The 27926-nt window shown below is 34.8% G+C and overlaps 2 protein-coding genes, 1 long non-coding RNA gene and 1 other non-coding gene across 8 annotated transcripts; 2 read left to right on the top strand and 2 right to left on the bottom strand.

The window, feature by feature from the left end:
- The first annotated feature begins 437 nt into the window (after positions 1-437).
- Positions 438-968, top strand: LOC107952539 (uncharacterized). The gene is made up of 2 exons (XR_001698831.1): positions 438-618; positions 707-968. It is a non-coding gene; the product is annotated as an uncharacterized lncRNA (long non-coding RNA).
- Positions 969-1829: 861 nt separating this feature from the next.
- On the bottom strand, positions 1830-1914 carry LOC121211637 (small nucleolar RNA SNORD24). The gene has a single exon (XR_005906856.1). It is a non-coding gene; the product is annotated as a small nucleolar RNA SNORD24 (small nucleolar RNA).
- Positions 1915-2828: 914 nt separating this feature from the next.
- LOC107951199 (protein SOB FIVE-LIKE 4) lies at positions 2829-3254 on the top strand. The gene has a single exon (XM_016886146.2). The coding sequence runs from the start codon at positions 2829-2831 to the stop codon at positions 3252-3254; it is 426 nt and encodes a 141-aa protein (XP_016741635.1).
- Positions 3255-7536: 4282 nt separating this feature from the next.
- LOC107951200 (uncharacterized) lies at positions 7537-20514 on the bottom strand. Of its 5 annotated transcripts, none has more exons than XM_016886148.2 (21): positions 20377-20514; positions 18217-19911; positions 17468-17521; positions 17290-17381; positions 16308-16432; positions 15898-16056; positions 15573-15796; positions 15059-15109; positions 14700-14741; positions 13831-13984; positions 13610-13717; positions 11183-11432; positions 10651-10836; positions 10504-10552; positions 10200-10360; positions 9899-10093; positions 9699-9798; positions 9379-9506; positions 8817-9005; positions 8195-8739; positions 7537-8054 (listed from the first exon to the last, which is right to left on the bottom strand). In XM_016886148.2, the coding sequence occupies exons 2-21, from the start codon at positions 19850-19852 to the stop codon at positions 7769-7771; spliced, it is 4734 nt and encodes a 1577-aa protein (XP_016741637.1). In that variant the 5' UTR covers positions 19853-19911; positions 20377-20514; the 3' UTR covers positions 7537-7768. The 5 variants fall into 5 exon arrangements, with proteins under 5 accessions (XP_016741637.1, XP_016741638.1, XP_016741640.1 ...); XM_016886149.2 differs by having other exon boundaries at positions 13831-13981; XM_016886151.2 differs by having other exon boundaries at positions 17480-17521.
- Between the last annotated feature and the right edge of the window lie 7412 nt (positions 20515-27926).

Here is a 27926-nt window from a genome sequence, read left to right as displayed (position 1 = left end):
TGGTCATACCCCCTAATGAATCCCAATACCTTTGACATTGAGAACTTAACCCCTTCATGGACCAACTTGTTTCTATGATACCAAAGACACCATAAAGAGATTGAAATGAGTCTTCTTTGTCGACCATCTTCTGCAAGAAATGTACTAACAAAACAATTTTTATAATCCAGCGAAGCATCAAAATGAGGGAGTTTGATTTGCAACGAAGTCCACACACTCCGCAGAACCCCGCAGGACCACAGCAAATGCTCAGTGTCCTCCAACACTTCCTTACACAGCGGGCACGCAGTCTTCACACACAAAGTTCGACGATTCAGATTCCCATAATGAGGCACCAGATTATTAAACACCTTCCAAACATGTATTTTAATTTTACTAGGGATGTTCAAAGCCCATAAATTAGTATAAAAACATTTGTAGTCCTCATTGTTATTGGACAAAACATTCTGTAACCTTTCTGTAAAGAGAACCCGGTAACCACTCCTAACAGTAAACTCACCTGAACCTTCATGCTTCCAAACCAGTACATCCTCCGGTCTCTGTTCAGAAATTGGAATAGAAAAAATACGATTTGCTGTATCGACATCCACTAACTTATGGACCAACTCTCTGTTCCAGGTACTGTTCCCATTACTAAAAAGTTGATTAACCGTTGTCCAGGCAGGCCAAATTTTCTGAATCGGAATTCTGTTATTTTCTCTTCCAGGTAACCAAGGATCATTCCAGATGTTGACACGATCACCATTACCCACTCGCCATAAAATCCCCTCTCCAATCAGCTCCCGAGCACTGCAGATACTCCTCCAGGTAAAGGAAGGGTAAGAACCAACCTTTGCAGTTAAAATATCAGAAAAAGGAAAATAACGGGCTTTTAAAACCTTAGCTAACAGACACTGAGGCTGGGATAAAATGCGCCACACCTGCTTTGCCAATAAGGCCTTATTAAATAAAAATAGATTTTTAAACCCCAAACCTCCTAAATATTTTGGTTTACACAACACATCCCAAGTACTCCAATGGATACCCTTTGATTTTTTATTATTCGACCACCAAAAACGATTCATAATACCTTCAAGTTTACAACATAACATCTTTGGCAGCTGAAAACATTGCATGGCATAGATTGACATTGCCTGTAAAACTGATTTTATAAAAACCTCCTTACCCCCCATTGACAAATAGCGCATACTCCATCCTTCGACACGCTTCCTAAAACGATCCACAAAATGAGCAAAAGCCCATTTTTCCGTCTCCCCACCATCATAGGCAAACCAAGGTACTTTTTAGGATTAGAAGCCAAGCGGGCCCCTAACAGATCAATAATCTCCTCCTGAACGTCAGAAGCAACATTAGCACCAAAATATGTGAGAGATTTGTCAAAATTCACTCTCTGGCCTGAAACCACTTCATACTCTTGGATAATGTCCCGAACCAACTCAACACCCTCACGAGTTGCATCACCAAACAGAATACAATCATCGGCAAAGAATAAATGATTAACCGAAAACTTCTCTCTACCTATAGGATGCACTTCAAAATACTTAAACTCACGTCTTCTTGCATTGACAACAATACTCATACCAATTAAACTAAGACTCAATCGACATAGTTATTAAAATTTAAATATAAAAATTCAAAAGAATTGAAAATCATTATCATATCATTTAATACTTAATTTCACACCACAAAAATAAGTTAATATTTATAAATAAATAGAAAAACAACCATTAAAAAAACATTCCCTCAAAAAATTATAAAAACCAAGAATTTATTTTACTACAGAAAACGATAATAAACAAAATAAATCCAAAAAAAATAATTGAAAAAAGGGCCTCAGAGATCTTGGTGGAAATAATAATGAAATGGTGGTTTAAACCCGAGAAGAGTGGCAAATAATTCCTCACATCATAGGCACTAATTATTTGTTAGATAAAAATAAAAATTTTCTCAATAAAATATAAAAAAAATTTATTAATAACTTTTTAATTTTTCCATGTTTGGGTTTTTTTTTATAATTTTTAATATATTTTTAACAATTATTTATAATTTTTAAATTTTTATAGGTTTATACTCATTTAGAAAAAATCTAAAATAATAATTGTTTGGGTTGAAATGAATTTTGAACTTGGATAATATTATTCAAATTCAATCTGTATGTATAATTTTTATTTTTATTTGCCATGCTGGTCAATGATAATTTTTGTGAAGAAAAAATCTTTTTTATCACTAAAAACTTAAATGTGTAGCTAATATCTTTTTTCAAAGTAGTCATTTGATTTTTGATTGGATGTTTGTACACCTTTTAGGCTTATTTAAAATTAATTTTATAAATGGCATCTTTAAAAAAAAAACATTGCATGGGGAGTAGACACAGCAAAATTATCATAATGAGAAATGCAAAGCCAACAACTTTTGTCCTTTGAAATTTAAGAAACTTATGGTATTTATGCGTTGAGTAAGATAAATTTCACTTTCTTTTGACAGCTTCTAGCTGTCTTCTGGTTGATTCAAAGTCAGAATTAATGGGTGTATAGATTTCCAGGTGGTGAATTTATATCTATATCTATCATTCAGTTTCTATATCTATGTATATACATATTTGCGTGTCGTTTTTGTTTATGTAGCTTTCAAATAAGTGATGAGATGGGTATATCTGTTGTTTCCTTTTGTCATCAAAAGCTGGTTTTGACAGTGAAATAGATGAAGCTGCTCTCATGCTCATGCCTTGTCTAAATACACATCCTTTCTGCTCATTATATTTACAACAACTCCATCTACCGAAGCTTTTGTCATCTACTTTATTCTACTAGGGTTCCTTTCTTTTTACTATGGAGTCTTCCGAAATCTATGGAGGCATCGAGGAATGCCACAGTAGTGAATCAGGGTGGACAATGTACATTGGTTCCCCCATATACGGCGGCGACGACAGCGGCGATGGACACAGTGAAAAAGCTGATGATGAAGGTGTTTATGGTGTCTATAACCATGCTGATGAAGACGCTGACAGTGATGATTCAATGGCGTCTGATGCTTCTTCAGGTCCAAGCCATAAAGGCCACCGTGGAACAACGACGTTATATTTCAAGCATGATGAAGAAGAAGAAGATGATGATAAGGATGAAAGGAATTTCTTTTCGGGCAAGAAAGATAGGAAATCAAAGGAGAAGAAGCATAAGGTTGGGATAATGAAAAACAAACAAAACAAACAAGTGAAGAAACAGACGCCGTTGAAGACCAAAACCAGCTTTATATGATGCTTGTCGACTGGTTACAAGGTAAGACAAAGCATCTGGCTTTTGTTCCAAATTCTTGCCCCCCATGCATTTTCGCTGGTTTTTCAGGCAAAAATGTTTTATCAGAATTCAGCGTAACAACTTGGGTATATATGTATGTTTTGTGGTATTATGAAAACTCTGATGTCAGAGTTGAATCAAGAATTATAAGCTTCCATTAATGTGAAATTTATATCCTTCTCGAATATATTAATGATTAAGCACAAAGAATTTGTGCAGTTGTAGTAGTAGGAAGGGAGATACCAATCCTTCCAGGTTCGGATTCGGATTCAATTAAAGTGTCGGGTATACTCTTTTTTTTTTTTTTAATTTTGGTTATGCCTATGGGTTTTAAGTTTCATAATATTTGTAAATATTTAATTTTAAATTTTTTTAAACTACATTTCATGAATTAAACAATAAAATTTTATATTTCAATTTTCCAATCAAATAATAATAATAATAATCTAACATATCTAGTAATGTGATAACTAATATTACATTTCCTAATTCTATTAACGAAAATACTCTTATATTTTATGAATCAAAAGCCCCACTTATATATATTACAACCGTGACATATTTTTTCTTTTATTAAATTTCTAAACATAAGGAATTTAGCATATTTTTCAATATTTAAATTATAGTATATTATCTTTAATTTTTATATAAAATAATATACATCATATATATAAAAAAAACTAACACATTATAAACTTGAAAATGGATCCAATTGAGCTTAAGCTTTAAAGATTAAAACTCAAGTTTAATCTATGCTTTAAATAGGAAAATTATTTAGTACACAATTAGTAGAGTTTTTAAAATTAAAAAACTTTAACTTCACAAGTCAAAGAGTAAAATGCTGCCTTGTGTCTTAAGGAAATATTAAAATAATTGATAATAAATTAAAAAGACATGTACTGAGGGAAGAATACTAATCCTTATAAATAAATCAAAAAAAAAATTTATCCAAACCTTTTTTTAATAACATTTTTTTGTCTAAAAGATATTCTCCAATTTTGAACTACCTTTAGAGTTAAACAAGTAATCCTAACTACCTTTAAATAGACCTGCTCATGGGTCGGGTTACTTGGCCCGGCTCGAAAGCCCGCCCAAAATGTAAGAGGGTTTGGGCAAAAATATAGGCCTGAAAAATAGGCTTGGACAAAAAAATAAGGTTCGTTTAAAAAATGGGCCGGGCCTTGGGCAAGGTATTTTTGGCCCAGGCCCAGCCAGAATTCACTAAATGAAAAAAAAATATGTTTTTTTTTGTTTTTGAATGTTATTTTCTTGTTGTTTTCTGTCTATTTTGCTACCATATTACTATTAGTTGCTACAATTTTGTTGTTATTGTTTAGATATTGTATAAAACTTATTTTATTATTAATTTTGTTATTATTTTAGAGGTATTTGCTTGTTAAGTTACATCTATTTTAGTGCTATTTAAGTCTACATATTTTTTAAAATTTATTTTCAATTTGTTGGAAAATATTTATTTTGATTTTTTAGTATTTTTGATGTATTATATATATTTAAAAATTATATAAAAATAAATACAGGCGGGTTAGGCTAGGCCCGAATTTTAGTATTTTTATTTGGGTCGGACTTGGGTAAAATTTTAGGCCCATTTTTTGGGCCCAGCCCGGCCCGAGCCCAATAAATGGGCTTAAATTTTTAGTTGAACTCGGCCCGGCCCGACCTGGCCCATGAGCACCTCTACCTTTAAACATATTTTGTCATAAGACAAGATATAATTACTCAAAATAAATAAATAAACATAAGAAGTCTTTGTAACCTTAAAAGTTTTAGATTACGAAATCTTAAAAACTTCTTTTTTTTTATTTAAATTGTTTGTTTTTTTTTCTTTTGTTTTTCCCAATGGTGGTGCAAATTTCGAATTGGCTACCATCCACCTTTTTCTCTCATTCATTAACTCTTTCTTTTCTTCATTCATCTTTTTCTCTTCTCAGTTTAAAGATCTATTTTGTGAGTATTTTTTTAATTTTCACAAGTTGTGATAGTGCTTATTATTGTTAAAACTCCATCAACTACTAGTAATTTCTCTTGGAAAGTGAGTGGTTTCTCGCCGACTTCTTAATCTGTTTACATTTTAAGAGTATTTTAAAATAATAAATAATTTCATAAGTCGATTTGGACTCGTATTGTCTTAAGTTTTATATGTTTATTTTTATTTTTCATTGTTTAATAAGTTTTCACTTTTATTTTTTTTTTCTGCTCTAATAGCATATTTTTTAGCTTTGCTTAAGCATATAGTCTTGCTTTTGCAAGTAATTTTAAGGACGGTTTTATTGCAGTCCTCTTCAGTTTGATAGATGCTCGATTTTTTGCTGATTTTTACTCGCTGCTTTGTACTATACGAAGCCGTTTTTTATTATATTAAGTGCTAACAATCACTTCAAATATATCAGAATATGTCAGTGCTTGAGTTATACCCTTATTCTAGTAATGATAAATTTGATGAACAAGACAATCAAAGTGAATAGCAAAGAAAGAAATTGGAAGAGGAGATGATTGAATCATTGGAAATTGCAGCAAAAGCGATCATCCATCTACACCTAGTTGACGTCTACGGGTGTTACTCCTACAGAAATGACAAATCCTTAGTCAAATATTATATTCACAGATTAGTTTTTGTTGTAGAAAGGAAAAGGAACTTCATTATAAACCCATAGACACCTAAACCAAGAGTCATATTCATGACTTAATATGGAAGTTGCATGGGAGGTTTTGGTTCACCGAATGAAGGACCGCCAAATTGGGGTTTTAATAATCTGGGTTTTTTTTTTGTGGTTCACCGAGTGTGCACTCCACGGATTTCCCCAAAATTCTTTCTTTTGAATGATTATTCAGAACAAACATGAAATAGACTAATCCACCAATAAATTGAATCCGGACGAATCTAGGTAAGCACCTATTTTTAATCCCCCATTAACACTTCTAGAGTAGTTTTGTATTTTAGGTAACATCCTAATTAGCATCACTACAGGGAAAGCACCATTATCATGGTGGCTCCATTAAGGAGGGGGGGACACAGTGTCCTGCACGTGGGGTGAAGCGAATTTTAGTAATTTAGCCAAGGATTTAGACAGTTCCAAGACCACCAAGCCATTGGCCAACTCAACAGCAACAGGTCTTTGGACGACTGGACCCAACCAATACAATCACGTACCTTTCAGGTAATGCTGGCTGGTTTTGGCAAACTTCGGGTTTCACCAATTATGGATTCTTCTGCATTACCCAACAAATGAAACCACTTCCAAACTCATTCCATTATTGTTCACAATGATTAAAGTTTGAGCCAGCAAATCCCAATCTAAACAACACTGCTGAGTTTAGGTTACTTCAATAATTTAATTAATCATAACCAAAAAAACATACAAGTTTTATGTGGTGGGTGCAGTTTCACTTTAGATTCCAAGTTTAATGTAGTAGATTTTGATTAAAATTCAACAATTCTCATTCCCTCAGGTACACCTAATTATCGGCTGTTACAGGGGATGTCTTGTTTGCATAGGAATGGGGCTTTGCTTTTTTTTTCTTTTAATTGTCAAGTACATTTCGTTCATTGGCACTTAACAAAATATTCGAGAAATGATGAAGAATAATTAGAGAAGGAAAATAACCAAATATTTATGTTAAATCTTGAAGTTGGATCTTCTGTCTTCACCTACATATAATGGGAGTCATTTAAAGTAATGCAACTTCATTGATATCATAACTCTGAAATGGACCCAAAGTCACCTAAGAAATATGTATATATAATTAACAAGCTCACTACAGGGCATGTGACTAGTTGTTGAATTCAGCTAAGCATATTTCATTTTCAGGGTTTCAAAAGAGTCAATCTCATTACTCAGGTCGGGCTCCACGGAGATGGTCCCATCCCTCTAGGGTGACAATGTTGTTTTCCACCAAAAATGAGCTTTCTGCAGGGCATGGAAGATCCATCTGCTCACTTCTCTTTTCCTCAAACTGGCTAGCTGGCTCTGCCGGGCTTTCCAGTCCCAGATCCCCATCATACAATTGACAAACTACAAAGGAAAGTAGTTTATACATGTATGTATGTATGCATGCATGCATGTATAGTACATATATGCACATTTGTATGTAGGCGTGCATGTATAAAACAAGCAACTTTCATTGATACAAGCGAAAAGATGAAAGCATGAATAAGTAATTTAATGTGAGTAGTAGAGTACTAGATTTTTAACTTCAGTGATTGTGATTCAATGTATACAGCAGCTTAGATAAAAAGGAAAAAAACTTTATTAGTTTTATTTATTTATAAATACATATTTATGAAATAGTTAAAAAAGTTTGCCAGTTATACAAATTTTCTCCTTTCGTTCTTTCAATATAATGTTAGGGATAGGTGCGGAATGAACTCATGCCAAATGGGTGTCTACTGTCTAACAAGGCATAAAGTATTTTCAAATTATTAGTATTGTTTCTAGTACCAACCCAAGTCAAGATATTCATCTAGGAATGCAGCGTATGATTGGATGATCAGCTTGTATGATTTCCGATTGACTCGTCCCATCAGGTTCATACGGGCCGTCTACATTCTGCCATACACAATGGATATCATTGCCACTGATTTCTTTTAGGTTTGCATCCCATGCTTTCTTCCTAGGGATTCCTCTCATTAAATTTTCTTCCTGTACTTTATTCGTATGCTTTCCGGTGAAACTTTCTACCATCTCCCTAAAATTAGTAACGCTTGATAACTTGAAAGTGTTTGTTTTTGCACGTTTCCTGAAACTATTTGAGTATTTAAATTAGATCAAGCCAAAAAAAAAAAAAAAAAAAAACAGAGAGCATTCAGTTTTGAGATCGTTCTTTGTAAATCTAAGAGGCAACTTTATAATATTGTTAGAATGGTGATCCAAGTTTCGACTAACCTTTTTTTGGCCTTACGAACACCTGCACCAACGGTTGCTTTATGTCCATCAGAAGGCTGATCAAATTTTTTATCCATTAAAGTTTGAAGTTCAGTTTCATCCTCCGCTGATCTCATAAAAAACACAGATCCAACCATATCCATTTGTCCACCTTCATATGTGACAAAGGACTTATCCGGGATTTTGATGGTAAGATGATTGGAAGCCCGAATGTGAGAACATGCAGATAGTGATGAAGTTCTAGTAGGCAGTGACTCAGGATGGTTATGCGAAGCTCTGTAAAGCACTATGAAGCTCTTCCCATCTAGTGACTTCTCAACTGACTTCTTAGCTCGGCAACCAGGGTGTGCACAATTGTAAAAACTTTTTCTTCTATTTCCAATCAATCCTTTGGTGCCATAACACTTCCAAGTATATGCATCAGCTGCTTTTCCACTCTTAGTTAAATTAGAGTCCTGTTTGTAGCAACATGCTTTCAATTGTAAATTCCCCTTGCTTTGATTTCGTTCGGCAAGTTCTTCAAAACTCTGTGCTTGTACTTGCGCCTGAAATTTGAATAAATCCAATCAAATGTTAACGAAGGCCAACCAGGCTAAGAGGATAAACAAGATTAAGCACATACAATTGGAAGTGTGGTCGCAGAAAGTTCAGATATAATTGCTGAAGAATTAGAGTGGCTAGGTGGGGGCGCATGACAGACTATGGTGGAATTATTGTCTTCCTGACTGATAGTTTGCCGGTCATTGCCTGAATTGTTTTTCTGATTCAAAGACTGCACCGCACATTCTCCTGTTGTTGGAGATGACAAAACCTGCAAATGGGACAAAGAGACGAGTCATGCCAATAATGTAAGACATAGGCAAAATCGATAAACAAAAACTAAATGAGTCGGTTTTGAAAACAGATTAAAGTTGAAAGAGGCTTTAAAATGGATAATGAAACTAATGCTCCTTTATCAGGCTGGACAACCAAGTGAAATGTTACTCAAACATCCACGCAAACAAGGGAGATCCGTAACATTTTTCGAACTCTGAATATATTAAATATTGAGTTCTAAAACTTATGAATGAAAATGAATATTACAGAAACATCATTCAGAGGTGATTGACGCGTTTTACTCGTCTCCTAAAGCTTACTTTGTCACCTCTTTCAAACCAATACCTTGGGCGCTAATATGTACTTACATTGGAGTTGTCCATCAAAACAGGGTGATCTGGAAGTTCAGCTAACCAAGGACCAGGAGGAGGCATGGCAGGCAAATTAGATGGAATTGTATTCATCACATTTGCCCCCGTCCTTTGTGCCATGATATCTGACAATGATAAGTCATAACTGATTTTAGGATGACAAATAAGGGGTAAAAAGTAGCTCTTATGCGTAAATGAACTCTAAGTGCAATTTCATATTCTGCAAATTTCTATATGTAAAAGTAAAACAATACTAAAAAGGCCCTGAAAACAAGCTCAAGTTTAATGTTATGAAAGTTCCTTGGAAAATGAATTACCTTGCGTTAGAAGGGCAATAATTTCATTGGAAATTCCTTCTATCTCTTCCAAGGAAGACCAATTTACGTATGCTTGTCTCACCAACTTTTCAAGATATACCTGCAATTGCAAATGCCAGGTTCACAATTTAATGAATATTAGACTAATAGATATTTAAGACCCAAAATAAATAAATTATTTAGCTTTTCATAAAACATACTGTGTCAATATTACTCAGGGTGTGAGTAGGATATATACTGCCATTAATCTCTGCTCCCATGAGTTGGCAAATGGGATTTAACAAGATTCTGTAATTTGAGCCTCGAAAAACATAATATTTGTTTCCCATAACACAAGTTCTGGCGTGTTTGATTGCATTATCCCACATTCTCTCTGACATTCTAGGGCCTAAAATCTGTTCATGATTTGAAATAAGACATTTATGATTATATTTAAGAAATACATACACTAAATTGGCATATATCAGGTTCTGGGCTAGTCAAGTGATTGCAAATCCTTACCCTTCTAAGCTCACCAGGACTGACGACCGACATTCTCAAGAAGTCTTGCACTGTGTTAATGCCTTCAGAGGCCAGCCTTACATGAATAATTCCATTTTTACCAATTCTGTCTAGACGCCAAACTTCATCTCCCAACATTGGCGGATAATGTTTCTTGTATACTTCAATACCCAAAGAATTTTTATAAGATTTTCCAAGTAATTCATATATACTGATCAACAAACAAAATTCATGTACATTCTGTAGCTTATAAAATTGTTGAACTGAAAAGTTGACTTAATGAAAAAAAAAAAAAGGTACTTGCATTGATTTTGTTTGGCAGGTTCTTCAAATCCCCGTGCTTGTAATTGTGCCTGAAATTTGAATAAATCGAATCAAATGCTGATGAAGGCCAACCAGGCTAAGAGGATAAACAAGATTAATAATATACAAATTAAAGATATATACATACAATTGAAAGTGCTGCTGCAGAAAGTTGAGGTATCATTGTTGAAGAATCAGAAGGGCTAGGTGAGGATGCCTGACAGACAATGGTGTAATTATTGTCTTCCTGACTGATAGTTTTCTGGTCATTGCCTGAGTTGCTTTTATGATTCAAGGACTGCTCTACACATTGTCCAGGTGTTGATGGCAAAACCTGCAAATGTGACAAAAATGACAAAAGTTAAGTCTATAATGTAAGCTACGCATAGGCATAAGAAAAAAGTTTCGGTTTTACAAATTAAAGTTGACAAGAGGCACTAAAACTGATAATGAAACTAATGCTCCTTTATCAGGCTGGACCGCTAAATGAAGTATCACACATTCATACACACAAACAAGGTCTTCGAAGCATTTTTCTAGAAGTGCATTCATTCAAAATTGAGTTCTAAAAGTTTCAAATGAAAATGAACTATAGATGAAATATTAGGGAATGAAGGATATGTTCAGTCAGGTGTCTCTAAGTCTTGGGCTATAACTTTAAGGCCTCTCTGGAAGCTCACCAGTAAATCTTGTGATTGTTGTTTCTGGTTTTCTTCTGGTAGCTGGCTATGCTGCTGCTGTGGCTCTATTCTGGTTCCATGTTCTTGATTTCTTGAAGGTGCTGTGGGAGGCATGACATTGGAGGCTAGATTACAAGTGTGCTTTCTGCAGTAAGTAATCTCAAAGACTGTTGGGTCATCATCTAATCTTTGTACTATCTTTGTCGCTAAACAACCTTGGATGTGTCTGTAGGTACACCGGAAGAAGCTTCTACAATCCAGAAAGAATGGTTAACATACACACACACACAAAAGTCAGGCTTTGCAACCTAGGACTCTTTCAAAAAGGTTCTTCAATTTGAATGGTTTAAAGTTGAAGCAGACCAAATATCAACAGTAATATATGATTGATAACGAAAAGGCATACGATGACCAAGTGTTCAGCAGGTTTGACTTGGTCATGCAACTACCAGAATGATCAATTTATGTACCAAAATTAAGGATACTGAATTTTGATCTCTTAGTCGTTAGTCACAAATGATTGAATGATATAAACAATATAACATCTATCATGTGTTGCATGGTATTGTTAAAATATTCATCATGCTACGTTTAAATGTCCATATAAATCATGAAATTAAGATAATTTGACAATTTTGGATTGTTAATTTTTAAAATTTTTTTATTTATATCATCTAACGTCAAAAAGTTTACAATTTAATCACTAACATCTATAAAATAATTAATATTTTGTCTAAAATTAAAAATTTTCATATTTCAATTATAATTTCTTAAGTGATTGATGTAGTATGCAATAAATATTTAAATTTATTTAGATAAAATGGATATTAAATGTTTCAAGTAATGAATTTTAATAGTTTTGATAATTGAATTTATTTATCAAAATTTCAATTAAATACTTGATTGAGTTGGTGTCATGAGTTAACCGAACACTAACTCAGTTAGTAATGACTAAAATACCATTAATTTACAAAGTAAATTATATTATTTTGAAGGAATTTTTGTCATTTTATATATTTTTCATAGAAAAAAAAGAAATATACACATAAAATAGGATTTGAACCCAAGCCTCTACCATTTTAACCAAAACTATATTTAGTATTTATATCAATTTCTTTTTTATAAATATACTTGTTATATAATTCTATTTTTTATCCACATTGTGACTGTGCCATAATTTAGTATATCTAGTTTATTAATATATACACACACAGTCAGAGAGAATAACTTCTAAGTGAAAGTTAGATGGGGATCGATATTAAGCACTTAACTCAACTGAAGTCATGAGTCAATCGGACACCAATTTAATTAGGTAATGACTAAAATATCCTTACTTTACAAAGTAAATTGTATTGTTTTACAAGTATTGTCATTTTATATCTTTTATACAGAAAAATAAAATATATACACACATAATAAGATTCGAACCTAACCCTCTATAATGAGTTTCAATGAACCATAGATACATAGACAAAAAGTACTAGTAAATAAATTTGACAAACATAGAAATTTGGTGACCAAATTATTAATTTGATAATTAAAATAAAACTTCTCCAAACGATAAATAGTAAAAACTATGATTTATCTTTTCTTAATTTCAAAATTATAATAATAGATATAATGTTACGCTATATGTTAGATGACGTGGTAGTTCCACATGTTGTCTAGCATGTGCTATAACACTGGCATGTAATCTAATGGTTAGTCTCTAATAATTGAATTGGTGCTTAAATTGATGGTTTTAATAGTTTTAGAAAAATTAAGTTTTGGTATTAAAAATCCTATAGATATGTCAATCTATAATCAATTTCCAACTTAGGTATTTTTATATGTTGAAATTTTTATTAAATAAAATTATTAGTAAAAATTTAACATACTTAGTAAAAGGTTAATAATTTTATAAATTTAAAGATAAATAATTATAAAATAATAATATATGATATATGACATAATAGTGAATGATAATATTTTGTAACCAATTAATAAAATAGAGGTCAAGTAAAATTTATTTTAGATAAAATAATAGAAACTAATATATAACACAAAAATCAACAATTAATAATAGAAGGTAATAGCAAATTTTCTACAACATATTATATATTTTTATAAATATCATTAACTTTAAAATACCAAATTGAATATATAACAAAATTATAGTTTTAAAAAATTAACTTACCAATTAAATTATAAATTTCAAAAATTATCAGATCAATTAACTAAAAAGATATTACTATAAAATGCTATAATATTTTTATTTTAAATAATTCATGTGAAAATGTGGATAGAAAAATCAAATTAAAAAGAATTTTATGTCTACTTTCTCTTGATATTACGCTTTAATTTTTTTAAATATTTATAATTTGATGTATCATGTCATTAAAACTAGTACAGAGAGTTTTATGCATGCTTTAAAGGTGATTGGCAAACCTTGGATATTTTGCTCCCAAGATATCTTTTTGTCCATCTTTTCTCCAACAGAAGCCATCATCAGGAGCCAAGTCTGTACCAGGCCTTACTCCGACTTGTCGAGTTTCGCTGCAAACAATAAACAACAAAAAGTAAATGAATAAAACATAATTAACCTATAATGCATGAAATAATGGTTGTATATACCTTTATAAAAGTGCCTGTGTTTTTATCTTGCATACCTTTTCTTGGAGGCATCTAAATGGAGCTGATACTGTTCTTTGAAATAACGATCAAAGTCTCCACTCAAGGGGCTTCCAGTAAGAGGAAGTGGGGTTGACTCTGTTGACTCCGACACTATGATTTCCAGTGCAGAGGGTTGTGGGTCAACTCCTACTGTCAAAGAAGTAATATTGCAATTCAGCATTGAAAGTGCCTTCTCATACAAAGCTTGAATCTTTTGGACTAACAATTTTTGAGTTTCATGAGAAGAAGAAGAAGAAGGAGGAACATTTAGATAAACTTGGAGTTGCCTGGGTTCTCTTCCTTGTGTTAACTCATTTATCAGACTCTTTTGCTCCCATTCACCCTTGGCAAGGGTATCATATCAATCAAGCACAGCATAATTAAGCTCATTTGAGAACCCAACTTCATTGAAAAGCAAAAGTATCAATCAAAAGAAGACTAATCTGGTTCATTCGGGGGCTATATTTCAGTGCAGTTGGCACCTTTTAGGTCCAATCATACAACACCATGCTGATCGGAAAAGCATGTTGTGGCACAGTTTGGCTCCTTCTAACCACACCACTAATTTCAATCTAATCGCAGTAATTCCCAATCTCACCACTAGGCTATCAATCTCCCATCACCACTAGTTTCAATCTCACATAGCTAATCCATGAGCTGAGCATGGCTTAAAGGACTCAATTCTCCTTCATTACACATAAATTATCAAGTTGTATGATTGAATGACACTGTATTAGCTAGACAAAAAATACTTACTGGCCAAAAAGATTAGTACAACAAGAAGCAGAAATATTGTTACTCGGTGGGTCAAACAAGGAAATGCTAATAATACATTTTCTCAAAGACTCAAATTGAACAACATTACCTGATTGTTGGGATTCATCTTGTATTGAAGCTTCAGGAATACCTGAAAATTCTCCCAATTTACAATGCATCAATAAGAGCATATTTGTATTCCAAATGAACAGAAAAATAAGGATAAATAAATCTAGAAAGTTTCAATACTGTACATGGCTTGGGTCAACAAGCCCCTAGACAAATTCAGGTTTATGCAATCCTTTTATGTTAGTTATTTATTAATATTAACCCCCAAATTGTAAAATGACATGGAAGATACATATTTCAAGAAATGCTCATTCCTCACAGATATCTCTGTTTCTATATCTGTATTTAGGGATAGTTGACAGCAAAAAATAAGAAATATTAAGGTTGAGAAATAATTACCTGGGTGTGCTCCTTCATTTTGTATTGAAGCTTGAAATACATCTCCATATTCTGCCAATGTCAAATGAACCAGACTTTAGTAACAATTTTTCTCAAATAGCCTTTTATCTTTTAGGCATTGTATAGCTGCTGTTAAATGTAATGTTTCTGATATAATTTCTAGTGCAAGCCAATGAGAGAAACAGAAAAGTCGAGCAAATTTCTCCATCACTGAAGTTTTTATGATAAAATTACTGATATAAAATGATTTATTCCCTTTTTTTTTTTTTCTCTTGATTTACATTCAATCTTTCACTAAGCACTTATCAACACACTCTACAGAAATCATTTACAGATTGCAAAAATTGTTGTAAACTCCACACCTCTAAAATTTTCTGACGCAAGTATTAATCATCAAAACAGATGATAAAAACATTCCTATTTATGTAAAATTCAAGGTTCAATGAAAATCGTTACTCTCTATTTTGCATCAAACTGATAATATGACGATCAAGGAAGAGTACTGTATCTCCACCTTTTGTAGGGCAGATACTCTTCGCTGCCTCAGCAGCATCTTTCACGTTATTGGCCCTATGATCAATACAAGGTTGAGAGTGCAACTTAGACAACCCCCTGGAATTCCACTCATCATGGTTATGCAGCCCATGGTAGGTGGTGACAAAAAAGCTTGTATCTTGGGGGTCTCGCTCAACATATTTCTTCGCTAGACAACAAGTTGACAAACACCGGTAGTATGACCTATACAGAGTGGATAAAAGACATGGAGAAAGTTATAATAAAATAAACAAAACTGTTTAGCAACTTCAGAATTTCTGGACTAGATTAGGTGAAGTAATCACCTTGGATAGGGATTACCCTTGACCATTTTCTGCCCCAGTTTCCCCCATCTATAACCATCATCCAGTACCTTGCTTCTGATTTGATTTGCAGCTCTATTCCCTCGCGTGGTATTGCTTGCAGAACCTATGACACCCATGTTTTCATTCTCAGTACAGTTCCTGCAGATTGTAAAACCACTGCATTAATGAAACTTTTCTTTTTGTAATCCGTAAGCTCAATTATTTAACCAAACCACTTGTAGAATCGATTTCCTCTAGTTTAATTACATCCTTGGCGCAAAAACTGAAAGAAATTTGAAGGCACTTTATATTGGAGAAATGGGGTCAGCAAATGCAGCAAAGCAAACTTTCTGGTTTAAGGAAGTGAAGGCCACTTCAAAATTTACATCAAAATAAAATGCTGAACTGACCATCTTTTGGCCTTAGGTTCATCTTCATCTACGTATACTTCAACAATATTTGGAACCAGAAAACATTCATCATCTTCTAGACTCTTGTTATTCCCTGATGTAAAGCTCCTTGCTTGTTCTGGTGCCTGAAATTTGAATAAATTCAGAGTAATGATAATAGCAAATCGAGGCTGACAATAAGATTAGACTCAAAATAACAAAACCAAATTAAATACATTTGGTTGCTGAAGGTTGAGATATCCTTGTGGGGATGGCTTATCATGCTCCTCAATACAAGGATTGTTTATAAAATCAGTTAAGTCCTTCACTTTCATAAAATGTTGATTACAGTTAAATCCTTAACAATGTTAAGGAACGGCCTTAACATGATGATTTGGAAGTAGGCGATGACATACCATGCCATCTTGAAAATTTTGGCCCCACAACACACATCAAATGGCAATCTAAAGCGCCTTAATATGTGTTTTGCCCATCTCAAAACATTAAAAAGGAAGTTTGTTGACATTAAAGGGTATTCAGTTGGAAGAAAAAATCAGAACTTAGCATGCAATGTTTTTAAAGAAATTATTATTATTTTGAATAAAAACCAACAAACAGCAAATTGGGAGAAATCAAGTAGGGGAAGGTTATGCCGCATAAGTCTGCCATTTGTTGAAGAGATTGACTTCAATACGAGGGATCAAATCTGGACATGGACCAAAATATAACAAAATTCTGGCCACTTGGCTACAAATACTTGTATGTGTAGATTGGCATGTATAACTTAGATTTACACAGTTTCTTTTCTGTTTAAAAGAAGAAAGATAATCTAGATAAGCCAAATTCATTAAGACACAAAGAATTGGGAAAAAATGATTGGGATGGTTTAAAGATGTCAGCTACTTACAGTTGAAATACAGACATTCATGACAGTAAAACCTCTGAATAAAACAAGAAGAAAACATATATGCTGTTTTTGGTTGATCTGTAAATATGTACTTACATGGGAAGTCATACATAAAGGATTGGAAGGAAATACGCATCCCGAAGGAGGTTCTTTCACATCTGTCCCCATCATTCTCTCCTCAGTATAATCTAACAGTTATTAACCACAAATGCCTAAATGAGTTAAAGAAACCAAAAATAGAAGTTGTTTCATAAAAGTTGCAAAGAAAAATTACCCAAGCACTTGCCTCGATGATCTTGTGTTGAAACCTCAAGCGGCTTTTGATCGCCTACCAATGTTCAAATGAGAACTGTTAAAATCATCACTTCTCAACAGTCAACAGCAAACTTTTTTGTTAATGAGGGCGCATTTTCTCATATTATTTCCCATAATATACATACATGAGAATATAGAGACAGTTATTGGCATAGATTTATGGTTTAATACCATATTCCCAAGGAATCCAATCACTGTCCTCAAGGACATTCTTATAGACTGCCAACTAAAAGAAGATTAGCTCCTGGAGAGCTCTGTCCAAATTATGTAATTATGTTGAATAGTCCAGGGATAATCTGTTTCTTGCTTGTGATTTCACACAGCAAGTTTGGAATTCAAGTTCTGCGGTTTACAGAGACAACAAAGTGATTGGATCTGGACCATAGAATTTTATTGGGTAAAGCAAAGGCTAGAAAGTAAGGTTTTTATCTCAGTTATCATGCCAGTTGCTGGGACTGCCAACATTTATATGATTTGGTCAGAAATATGAAAGGATGTTTCCGGAGCTTTGTCTGTTCCAAGTTTCTTGGCTTACTGCTTTTTTAGTTTGTACTTTTTGTAGCCAGCTATGCCAGCTTTTCTTGGGATGATAAGAACTACACAATTTCCCAAAAAAAGGGTTCAAGTACTCACTAAATTGATCCCAGACATATGCTAATAAATTAGATGATGAATGAAAAGGGGGAAAAAGGTCAAAAGATTTATTACCTAGTTGTTGATCTTCATTTTGTATGGTTGCTTCATGTGGATCTCTACCTTCTACCATTTGGGTCATCACATCTTTCTGGTTATCGATAGGGGAAAAGATATGCATCAGATAACCTGGCCCATCTCTCCACTCTGTTTCGTTCCAATCCATACCCTCCCACCACTCACATTCTCCTTTGATTATCTTCAAAGTTTTGCTTGACAATTCCATTTTTGATATACTTTTAAGCTTTGGGCAATTGTAACAGCCAATGCTTTCCAACTTTGGTGCTATCAATAGGCCATTAGAAATGCTGACCAGTTCAGGAAGGTAAAGAAGCAGCAATCTTTTCAAACTTGGAAGAAATATTTTATCAGACATGATAGGCTTGACGGATGCATGACTTACAAGGCTAATGACTCGGGGGCAGTCCTCAAGAATTATCTCCTCCAAGTTGATAAAATTTTCAAGCAAAGTAAGGCTGAAAATTTTACTCAGCTGGGGGCATGCATGCAGCGCCAGGAATTTCAACTTAGACATACATCCAAAACTATCTGCTCCTCTCCAAATACACTGCAAATCCTCCATGTAATAAATGCTCAAATATTCTAGGGATTCAAGCATGTGTTGTACGGAACCAGGGTCAGATTCAGATTGGTCATCTTCATTTCTTCCATAATGCATCTCTCCATCAATTAGGGATTCCATTTTATTACATTCTGCCAGCAAGCAAAATTTTAGCCCTTTCATATTCTCGATCCCAAATTCAGATAAATTCATAGCGGTTGTGTGGTGATCCAAGAAAAATGAATTAGAATATTTCAGTACCGCTTTTATTTGAATTGGGATGTTTTCACCATTCACAAACCTCAAGCATTTGTCCCATTTTCTGAATTCTGCTTCAACTTCATGAGGTACACGAGATATGATTCTCCTTTTATGATGGCCAACAGTAAATCTAAATCGTGACAAGGAAGGATATATCAATGATGCATCATCTAAAAGTTGGAACGTGGGCAGGTACAAGCTAAGAGTCCTCAATGTTTTTGAGCTGCATACTTCCTTCAGAACGGCTTCCACAGAATCATCCCACCTTTTGTCTGCAGGATTCACATCAATGCTTAACTCTGCAAGTTGTGAGAGATTTGATATCGTCTGAGGGTGAATCAAAATGTTCGATTTCAACTTCTTTTTGCCACATAAATGATAGAATGATACTTTCAACTGTCTTAACTTGAGTAGTTTTCCGGTCTCTCTGGGCAAATCCATGATCTGAGTTTCATCGAGATCAAGCTGTTCAAGATTTTTGAGTTTCCCAACTTGAGGTGACAGTTCTATGAAGAGATCGCAACCTTGTAACAAGAGTGTTTTTAATGCAACCAACTTAGGAAGAGATTTGGGCAAAGATTTGATGCTAGTACGGGACAAATCTAATATTTGGAGAAGTTGCATGCGCTGAAAGAATAAGGGAGGAATAGCTGTCAGCTCATAATTTCCCTGCAAATACAATGCAATCAATGAAGAGCAGTTTGGACATCTTGGCAACTCAGACACTATATGTTTATCATCTGCTAAATGTATCTCTTTAGCTGCCCATTCCACCTTTTGTACCTCGGCCAACCCTGGCCCACTTGCCTTGGTAACAGACGTTAGCATTTTAGCTTAAGTGTGAAGTATGATACCACAAAAGTTTATCTGGCAATTCAGGATGAGATCTGACACATGATAACGTATGATTAGTTGATTGTCCTAATTGTTAGTTTTTAATGTCTAATAATGTATGGATGTTTATGCGGCCAGTTACATAAATAAAATATATATTGACCTACATGGATAAATGAACTGACAGCACGTATAATTTAGTAAATATTTAGCACGAGACAGAAGCACATATAATTTAATGATTAAAATAAAATAAATTAAGTTATTATCTAAAGTTGAATCAGTTTAAGTACATGTTATTGTGATTTACCCTGCAAATATAGAAACTCACTAAAAGAAATTGAAAATTAAATAAATCTGTATGGAAAAAGAAAAGAGAAATAACACACGTGATTAAAGATCTGAAACATATACTACAATACATGCACCAAACACAGAAATCAAACAAGAGCTTGACAGACATACAAAACTGATCACCAAAGAAAAGAAGAAATGGAAGAGAAGATTGGTAAACTGACCTGCAATTTTGTTTGCCTTTAGAAGATAAGAAGAAGAAGCTGCACTTTGACTTTGAGTTTGGGTCATTCCTTGCTCATCGTCCCACAGTTTTATAGATTGGATCTACCTTTTCCGCGTTAACTAATTTTAATTTTACTATATTACTATTTTATATGTGCCCCGTGAACATTAATGGCCCACCTGTAAATTATTTTTGTTGTTTAATAAAATTTTGCATTGGTTTAACGGGTTCTTTCTTTCTTTCTCAAATATCAAATTTGTTACAACACAAAATATTGGAAATTGATTGACAAGGCGACTTACACCGTGGAGGTACGGAGAGTTATTGGAATGATAATGGTTCACACCCATTATCACACCATGGGATGCGGTGAGTTATTATTGGTGGTTGAAAGATGTCGAGTTGTTATATGAGTAGGGGTATGTGACTTGTTTTATAGATGGATAAAGGCTTGGAGGATCTGTATGTAGAGTCAAATTGTATGTTGAATTTAGGGTGTGAGCTGGATTTAACTCACATGAGACGTATGCTAGATGGGAATTAATACTATTGTTAGAATGTGGCCCTCCATGCAGCTCATGCACCAGCCAACAGAAACAAGCAGAGCAGGCCAAAACCAGAAGCTGCCAAGCCACTGTGCTGAAGCTGTTTATTTTGTTTCTTTTGTAACCATAGTTTATGTAATGTGTTCTAGTTTATTTTAAACTAAGTTTAGTTTGAATTTGATGTAATTTGATGATGTAGGAGCTGATGACCAACTATACTTAAGTGTACAAGCTTAGTTTTGTAAGTTCCAATGTATTAGTGGTAGTTGGTATAGATTAGTTGACTTTATGCTGATTTTTGACAAGCAAAAAGCTTGGTTTTATGTATTGGCATTATGCCATTTTTTCAGTTAATGAAAAATCATTGAATTTCATTCAACTTATGCTCCATTTTCTTTGCTTTCGTTTTTCTGTTCTTGTTAAAACTCTGTCTTTGTTTCTTCCACAAGCCACGAGGCTTGCTACACAAGCTTCCTGTTTTGCTTGCTGCTTTGCTTCAAGATCCAACAATTGGTATCAAGAGCTTTCATCTTAGAGGACCTGTTGTAGTAAACTGAATGGCTTCATCAGGCTTTTCTTCTGCAGCACCACCAGTCTTTAATGGTGAGGGGTTTCACATATGGGTTGTCAAGATGAGGACTTACCTGCAGGCCTTTGATCTGTGGGAAGTTGTCAACACTGATGTCGAGCCAGCCTCACTTCGAGCCAATCCAACAATGGCTCAAATCAGGCAACATGCAGATGAGAGAACCAAAAGGCACAAGGCCATGTCGTGCATTCAGAACTGTGTTTCTGATGTTATTTTCACTAGAATTATGGCTTGTGAGACTCCCAAGCAAGCCTGGAACAAGCTCAAAGAGGAGTTCCAAGGCACTGAAAGAACAAGGCAGCAGCAATTGTTGAATTTGAGGAGAGACTTTGAAAATCTCAAGATGAAGGAAGATAAGATAGTGAAACAATACTCAGACAGGATAATGGTTGTGTTCAACAGCATAAGATTACTAGGAGAATAGTTCAGTGAAGCAAGAATTGTGGAGAAGGTGCTTTCAACATTGCCTGAAAGATATGAGGCAAAGATCTCATCCTTAGAGGATTCGAGAGACCTGGCAACCATCTCCCTAACTGAGCTTATCAATGCTCTTTATGCTCAGGAGCAAAGGAGAGCCAGTAGAATGGAAGAGCACCAGGAGGGTGTTTTCCAAGCTAAGGCCAAAACAGCCTCAAGCACCTCAGCCTATAAAGGCAAGAAGAACTGGAAAAATAGGCCTAAGCCTGATGCTGCAAGAGGAGGAGATCGACTCTGCAGATTTTGTAAAAGACCTGGTCATCCAGAGACCACATGTTGGTTCAGGCTAGATGCTGTGTGCCAACACTGCAAGAAGAAGGGCCATGTTGAAAGGGTCTGTAAAGAAAAAGGAAGACCTGGCCAAAACTAACCACAACATAATGGTGAAGAAGCTCGAGTGGCTGAAAACACCAGTGACCATGAAAAACAGGTCTTTGCTGTGTCATGTCCATCTAGTCAAAGCAAAGGCTCAAAATGATGGTTGTTGGACAGTGGCTGCACAAATCACATGTCACCAGATGCAACAATTTTCAAAACCTTGGACAGAAGCTGCAAAACTAGGGTGAAAATTGGAAATGGTCAGTTCATCAAGGCTGAAGGCAAAGGAAATGTGCTAATATGCACTGCCACAGGTGACAAAATCATCAAAAATATGCTGTTGGTACCTGAGATTGACAGGAACCTTCTTAGCATCTCTCAATTACTAGAGAAAGGATACTCTATTGTGTTCAAGGGCCAGGAGTGCCAAATCACTGATCCAAATTGCTCAAGCTTCATGACAGTCACCATGAGTGACAAATGCTTTGAAGTCAACTGGTCAGATGATTCATACTCAGCTCATGTTGCTTCAATAGAAGACACCAAGCTTTGGCATCAAAGACTTGGTCATGCCAACTTTAGATCTATGGCTCGAATGGTCAGCAAGGAAATGGTTGAAAATTTCACCAAGACAGTTCAGAATGAAGATGTTTGTGAAGTTTGTCAAATGGGAAAGTAAGCCAGGCTTCCATTTCCTACAAACACAACCTGGAGAGCATCAAGCAAGCTGGAATTGGTGCACACAGATGTCTGTGGTCCCATGAAAACAGAATCCTTGAATGGAAATAAGTACTTCATCCTCTTTATTGATGATCATACCAGATATTGCTAGATCTTTTTTTTAAAGCACAAGTCAGAAGTAGCTCAAGTGTTTGCAAAGTTCAAAGCTGCAGCTGAAACAGAAACATGTTGCAAATTGAAGACCATTAGGTCAGATAATGGAGCTGAGTGCACCTCAGCTCAGTTTCAAGCCCTCTGTAATGATGCTGGCATCAAACGTCAGCTCACCAATGTCTACACACCTCAGCAAAATGGGGTTAGTGAAAGAAAGAACAGGAGTTTAATGGACATGGCCAGATGCCTTCTGTTTGAGAAAGATTTCCCCAAAACCTTGTGGGCTGAAGCAGTTAACACTGCTGTCTACCTTCAAAATAGGCTTCCAACCAAGGTTTTAGACCAAAAAACTCCATTTGAAGGATGGTTTGGATTCAAGCCATCATTGGCTCACTTGAGAGTCTTTGGTTGTTTGTGTTATACACAAGTACCAACTATAAGAAGAAGCAAGCTAGATAAAAGAGCTCAAGCTGGCATTCTGGTAGGCTACAGCTCAATTAAGAAGGGGTATAGGATCTTGGATCCTACAACAAACAAAGTAATGGTGAGCAGAGATGTAGTGTTCAATGAAAAAGCAACCTGGAATTGGGAAAGAAATGAACTTGAAGCCATTTCTGAAGAACTTGTGGCTGATCAGACTGAGCCAGATCAAAATGGTCCAGAAATGGACATTGATGATGAACCAGTTAGGGGTACAAGGACTTTGGTTGAAATTTATAAGAGGGCACAGATGGCTACAGTTGAACCAAGTAGTTTTGAAGAGGCTGAGACACATCAAGGTTGGAAACAGGCCATGGTTGATGAAATTGCTATGATTGAAAAGAACCAGACATGGGAGTTGGTTCCTAGACCAACCAAGAGGAAGATCATTGGGGTGAAATGGGTCTATCGAATCAAGCAAAATGCAGATGAGAGCTTGAACAAGTTGAAGGCCAGGCTAGTTGTAAAGGGTTTTATCCAAATGTATGGCCTAGACTACCTAGAAACCTTTGTACCAGTGGCAAGACTAGACACCATCAAGCTACTGGTTGCCTTAGCAGCACATATGCAGTAAAAGATACACCAGCTTGATGCGAAGTCTGTATTTCTGAATGGCATCCTTGAAGAAGAGATCTACATAGACCAACTTCAAGGCTTCGAAATACCAAACAAAGAGGGCATGATATGGCTTGAAACAGGCACCAAGGGCCTGGTATAGCAGAATTGACAGTTATCTGGTCAGCCTGGGATTTGAAAGGAGTTCTAGTGAGCCAACCTTGTATGTCAAGAAGAAACAAGCTGAAACACAGCTCGTTGTATCCTTGTATGTTGATGATCTTCTTGTCACAAGAAGAGATCAAAGAATGTTGGTTGATTTCAAAGCCAAAATGATGGAAATGTTTGAGATGTCTGATTTGGGGCAAATGACATACTTTCTAGGATTGGAAGTATTTTAAACTACAAATGGAATCTTCTTAAGCCAAATGACATTTTCCATGAAGATCCTGAACAAGTTCTCAATGGAGAACTGCAAACCAACAAGTACTCTAGTAGCTACTAGATCAAAGCTATCGAGCCAAGGAGATCATGAGCAGGTTAGTGAATCCACCTACAGAAGTTTAGTAGGTTGTCTGCTATATTTAACTGAATCAAGACCAGACATTATGTTTGCCACAAGTCTACTGTCAAGATTTATGCATTGCTGCAATGAAAAGCATTTTCAAGTAGCAAAAAGGGTACTGAGATACATCAAATGGACCCTAAACTATGGACTTCAGTTTGGCAAGACTGAAAGATTGAAATTAGTGGGATACACTGACAGTGATTGGGCCGGTTCCTTGGATGATACGAAAAGTACCTCAGGGTATGCTTTTACCCTTGGTTCAGCAGTGTTTTGCTGGAGTTCCAAGAAGCAATCAATAGTTGCTCAATCAATAGCAGAAGTTGAATATGTTGCTACTGCTAATGCTGTTAACCAAGCTATCTGGCTAAAAAAGATTTTAGCTGATTTGAACCTGCATCAAAGGGAAGCAATAGAGATCTTTTGTGATAACAAGTCTGCTGTTGCAATTGCAAAGAACCCTATCTTCCATGGTAGAACCAAACACTTCAACATTAAATTGCATATGGTAAGGGAGATGGAACAAGCTCGAGAAATAGAGCTAGTTCATTGCAATTCAGAGGACCAAGTTGCTGATATTTTCACAAAGGCCCTAAGTACTTCAAGGTTCATTAAGTTAAGGAAAGAACTTGGAGTTAGCAGCATGGAGACCAATGAGGAGTGTTAGAATGTGGCCCTCCATGTAGCTCATGCACCAGCCAACAGAAACAAGCAGAGCAGGCCAAAACCAGAAGCTGCCGAGCCACTGTGCTGAAACTGTTTATTTTGTTTCTTTTGTAACCATAGTTTATGTAATGTGTTCTAGTTTATTTTAAACTAAGTTTAGTTTGAATTTGATGGAATTTGATGATGTAGGAGCTGATGACCAACTATACTTAAGTGTACAAGCTTAGTTTTGTAAGTTCCAATGTATTAGTGGTAGTTGGTATAGATTAGTTGACTTTATGCTGATTTTTGACAAGCAAAAAGCTTGGTTTTATGTATTGGCATTATGCCATTTTTTCAGTTAATGAAAAATCATTGAATTTCATTCAACTTATGCTCCATTTTCTTTACTTTCGTTTTTCTGTTCTTGTTGAAACTCTGTCTTTGTTTCTTCCACAAGCCACGAGGCTTGCTGCACAAGCTTCCTGTTTTGCTTGCTGCTTTGCTTCAAGATCCAACAACTATGGGGTTAATGAGCCTAGGAAGTTGGAAATCGTATTTTTTGTACTACCTCGTGGAAAGGCCAGAGGTTCTCTGTTTGAGAGGACTAGAGGACCTACATTATTGATATCAATCATTTTTTTGGGGAAGATGTACAACTAGTTAAGTGATATGATTGGTAATGGAAGGGGTACATTCTTACCCCAATACATTTTAGAACTAAGTTTTCACTTTCCTTTTCATCCTTGGTTTGTGGAAGTTTTACGCTCATTCAACATAGCACCAAGCCAACTAGGGGGTCTTAGTTTCAATTGGTGGCTTTCTCTTGGACTATTGTATCCGAGGGGAAAATTCATGCATTGTTTTATGTGCAATTGTCACACAAGCCAGTTCAAGAAGGGTTGTGTTTCTTTCAACAGCATAGGGGCATAGGAGCCCCTACCATTGGCAAACCCAACAACTAGCATTAGGATAAGGATTGTTATATCTTCATGAAGGATCAACTTGGTTCCGTCCTTTTTCCGCTAACCTGGTAGGAGTCTTTAACTCCTTGAAACTTTTTAGGAAACCCATCTTTGAAGATTACCTTGCTAAAACATCAATCGTTACAAATTTAGCTCATGTCTTTCTGTTAAAGGAGTTATTAATCAAGTTTAACAATATCACGGTTCAATGCTTAGAAAGAAAAGACCTAAATAGTGTGACCCTTGATGATGCTGAGAACTTTAGGGATTATATAGACATAAAGACATGGCCTTTACAAGATGGAAGAGGCCGCTGCTCTAAAAAGGAAAGCTTCTTAGAAGCAAAGGAGAAGTATTAGCATTGTTCAACGCACTCCATCTAAGTAGAAAATGGCAAAGCCTTTTATGCTAAAAGTATTGCATAAGCTAAACCCATTTTCCTTATGAGGCCTCTCTTTTAAGTAGGAAGATGTTTTATTCCATTAGATAGATAATTATATAGTGAGAAACTAGTCTTGTCATATCCGAAAGTGGTTTGGGTCCTACTAGTGTTTGTGATGGAAGTCTTAAAGGGTTAGGCGTTTGGGTGCACAATTACTTTGTCAAATTCTTTTCATTCTCACTAACTTTGTTTTGTTTTATTATGTTGCAGGAATGGCGTTGCATAGGTTTAACTGGCATCAAAACTTGGCACAGGCAGATGATGAAGTGACCTAAATGACGCGCCCGAGTGGGTTGAAATTTATAAAATTAATTTCATTGAAGTTGTCAATTTTAAAATTTAGAGTTTAAATTTAAAATTTTTAAATAAGATTTATACATTTTTAGGTCGAGATATCTTTTAAATGATGAAAGAATATCTTTTAATTTTAAAATATATTTCAAATCACTTTTTATTTTTTATTTTTTAGTTTTGGAGTTCAAGATAGGATATTTAGTGAAATTGTGCAAACGACAAATTCTAGACATGTTTACTACTAGAATTATTAGTTTTAGACTTTATTTAGCTATTAAATCATATTTAATTCAATACTAAGATTTAAAATCAATTATATATAAGTCTAATAATATATTTATGATGTCTTATATGTGTACAAGTGTGTGTAATATTATAGTTTATAGCCACTAGGGGTGGAGTAATAAAAAAATTTTCTGACTCGAAATTAAATTGTAATTTTATTATTTTAATCAAATCTTTCTTCTTAAGACTACTTTCTTCTTCCCTTTGAAGAGTCAACAAGTCTTTATCGTTCTTTCCCATGGAAAGCTTATTCTTATTCCTCTCCTCCTCTTCTTCCCTATTGATCAAAAGCTATGGTTAACTCAGCTCTGACCGAGACTATAGTTCCCCTAGGAATGCACCTCGAATTATCCCATTGAGTTGTGAGTTCGTTTTTTATAGTTTTTAAATAATTAAATTAAATTTTTATCATTTTTAAAAAGTAAAAATATAATTTTATTATTAAATTAAAAATTTTAAAATCAATTTTTTCCCTAAAGGAGTTCTTTCTTAAGGGAATAATTTTTTTACTTCAAATCTTCAATAATTGTTGACAACGTTGTATTTATAACTTT

Source organism: Gossypium hirsutum, chromosome A12 (assembly GCF_007990345.1).
Source record: "Gossypium hirsutum isolate 1008001.06 chromosome A12, Gossypium_hirsutum_v2.1, whole genome shotgun sequence".
Taxonomy (NCBI): Eukaryota; Viridiplantae; Streptophyta; class Magnoliopsida; order Malvales; family Malvaceae; genus Gossypium; species Gossypium hirsutum.
Note: the sequence above shows the minus strand (reverse complement) of the source record. Positions and strands in the feature narration are given on the sequence as shown.

Coding starts and splice junctions, on each gene's coding strand:
- LOC107951199 (XM_016886146.2), top strand. CDS start 2,829: ATGGAGTCTTCCGAAATCTATGGAGGCATCGAGGAATGCCACAGTAGT.
- LOC107951200 (XM_016886148.2), bottom strand. CDS start 19,852: ATGCTAACGTCTGTTACCAAGGCAAGTGGGCCAGGGTTGGCCGAGGTA. Junction 10,094..10,199: donor GTCCTGGTGAGCTTAGAAGG/GTAAGGATTTGC, acceptor AATCATGAACAG/ATTTTAGGCCCTAGAATGTC. Junction 8,055..8,194: donor GTTCGTAAGGCCAAAAAAAG/GTTAGTCGAAAC, acceptor ATACTCAAATAG/TTTCAGGAAACGTGCAAAAA.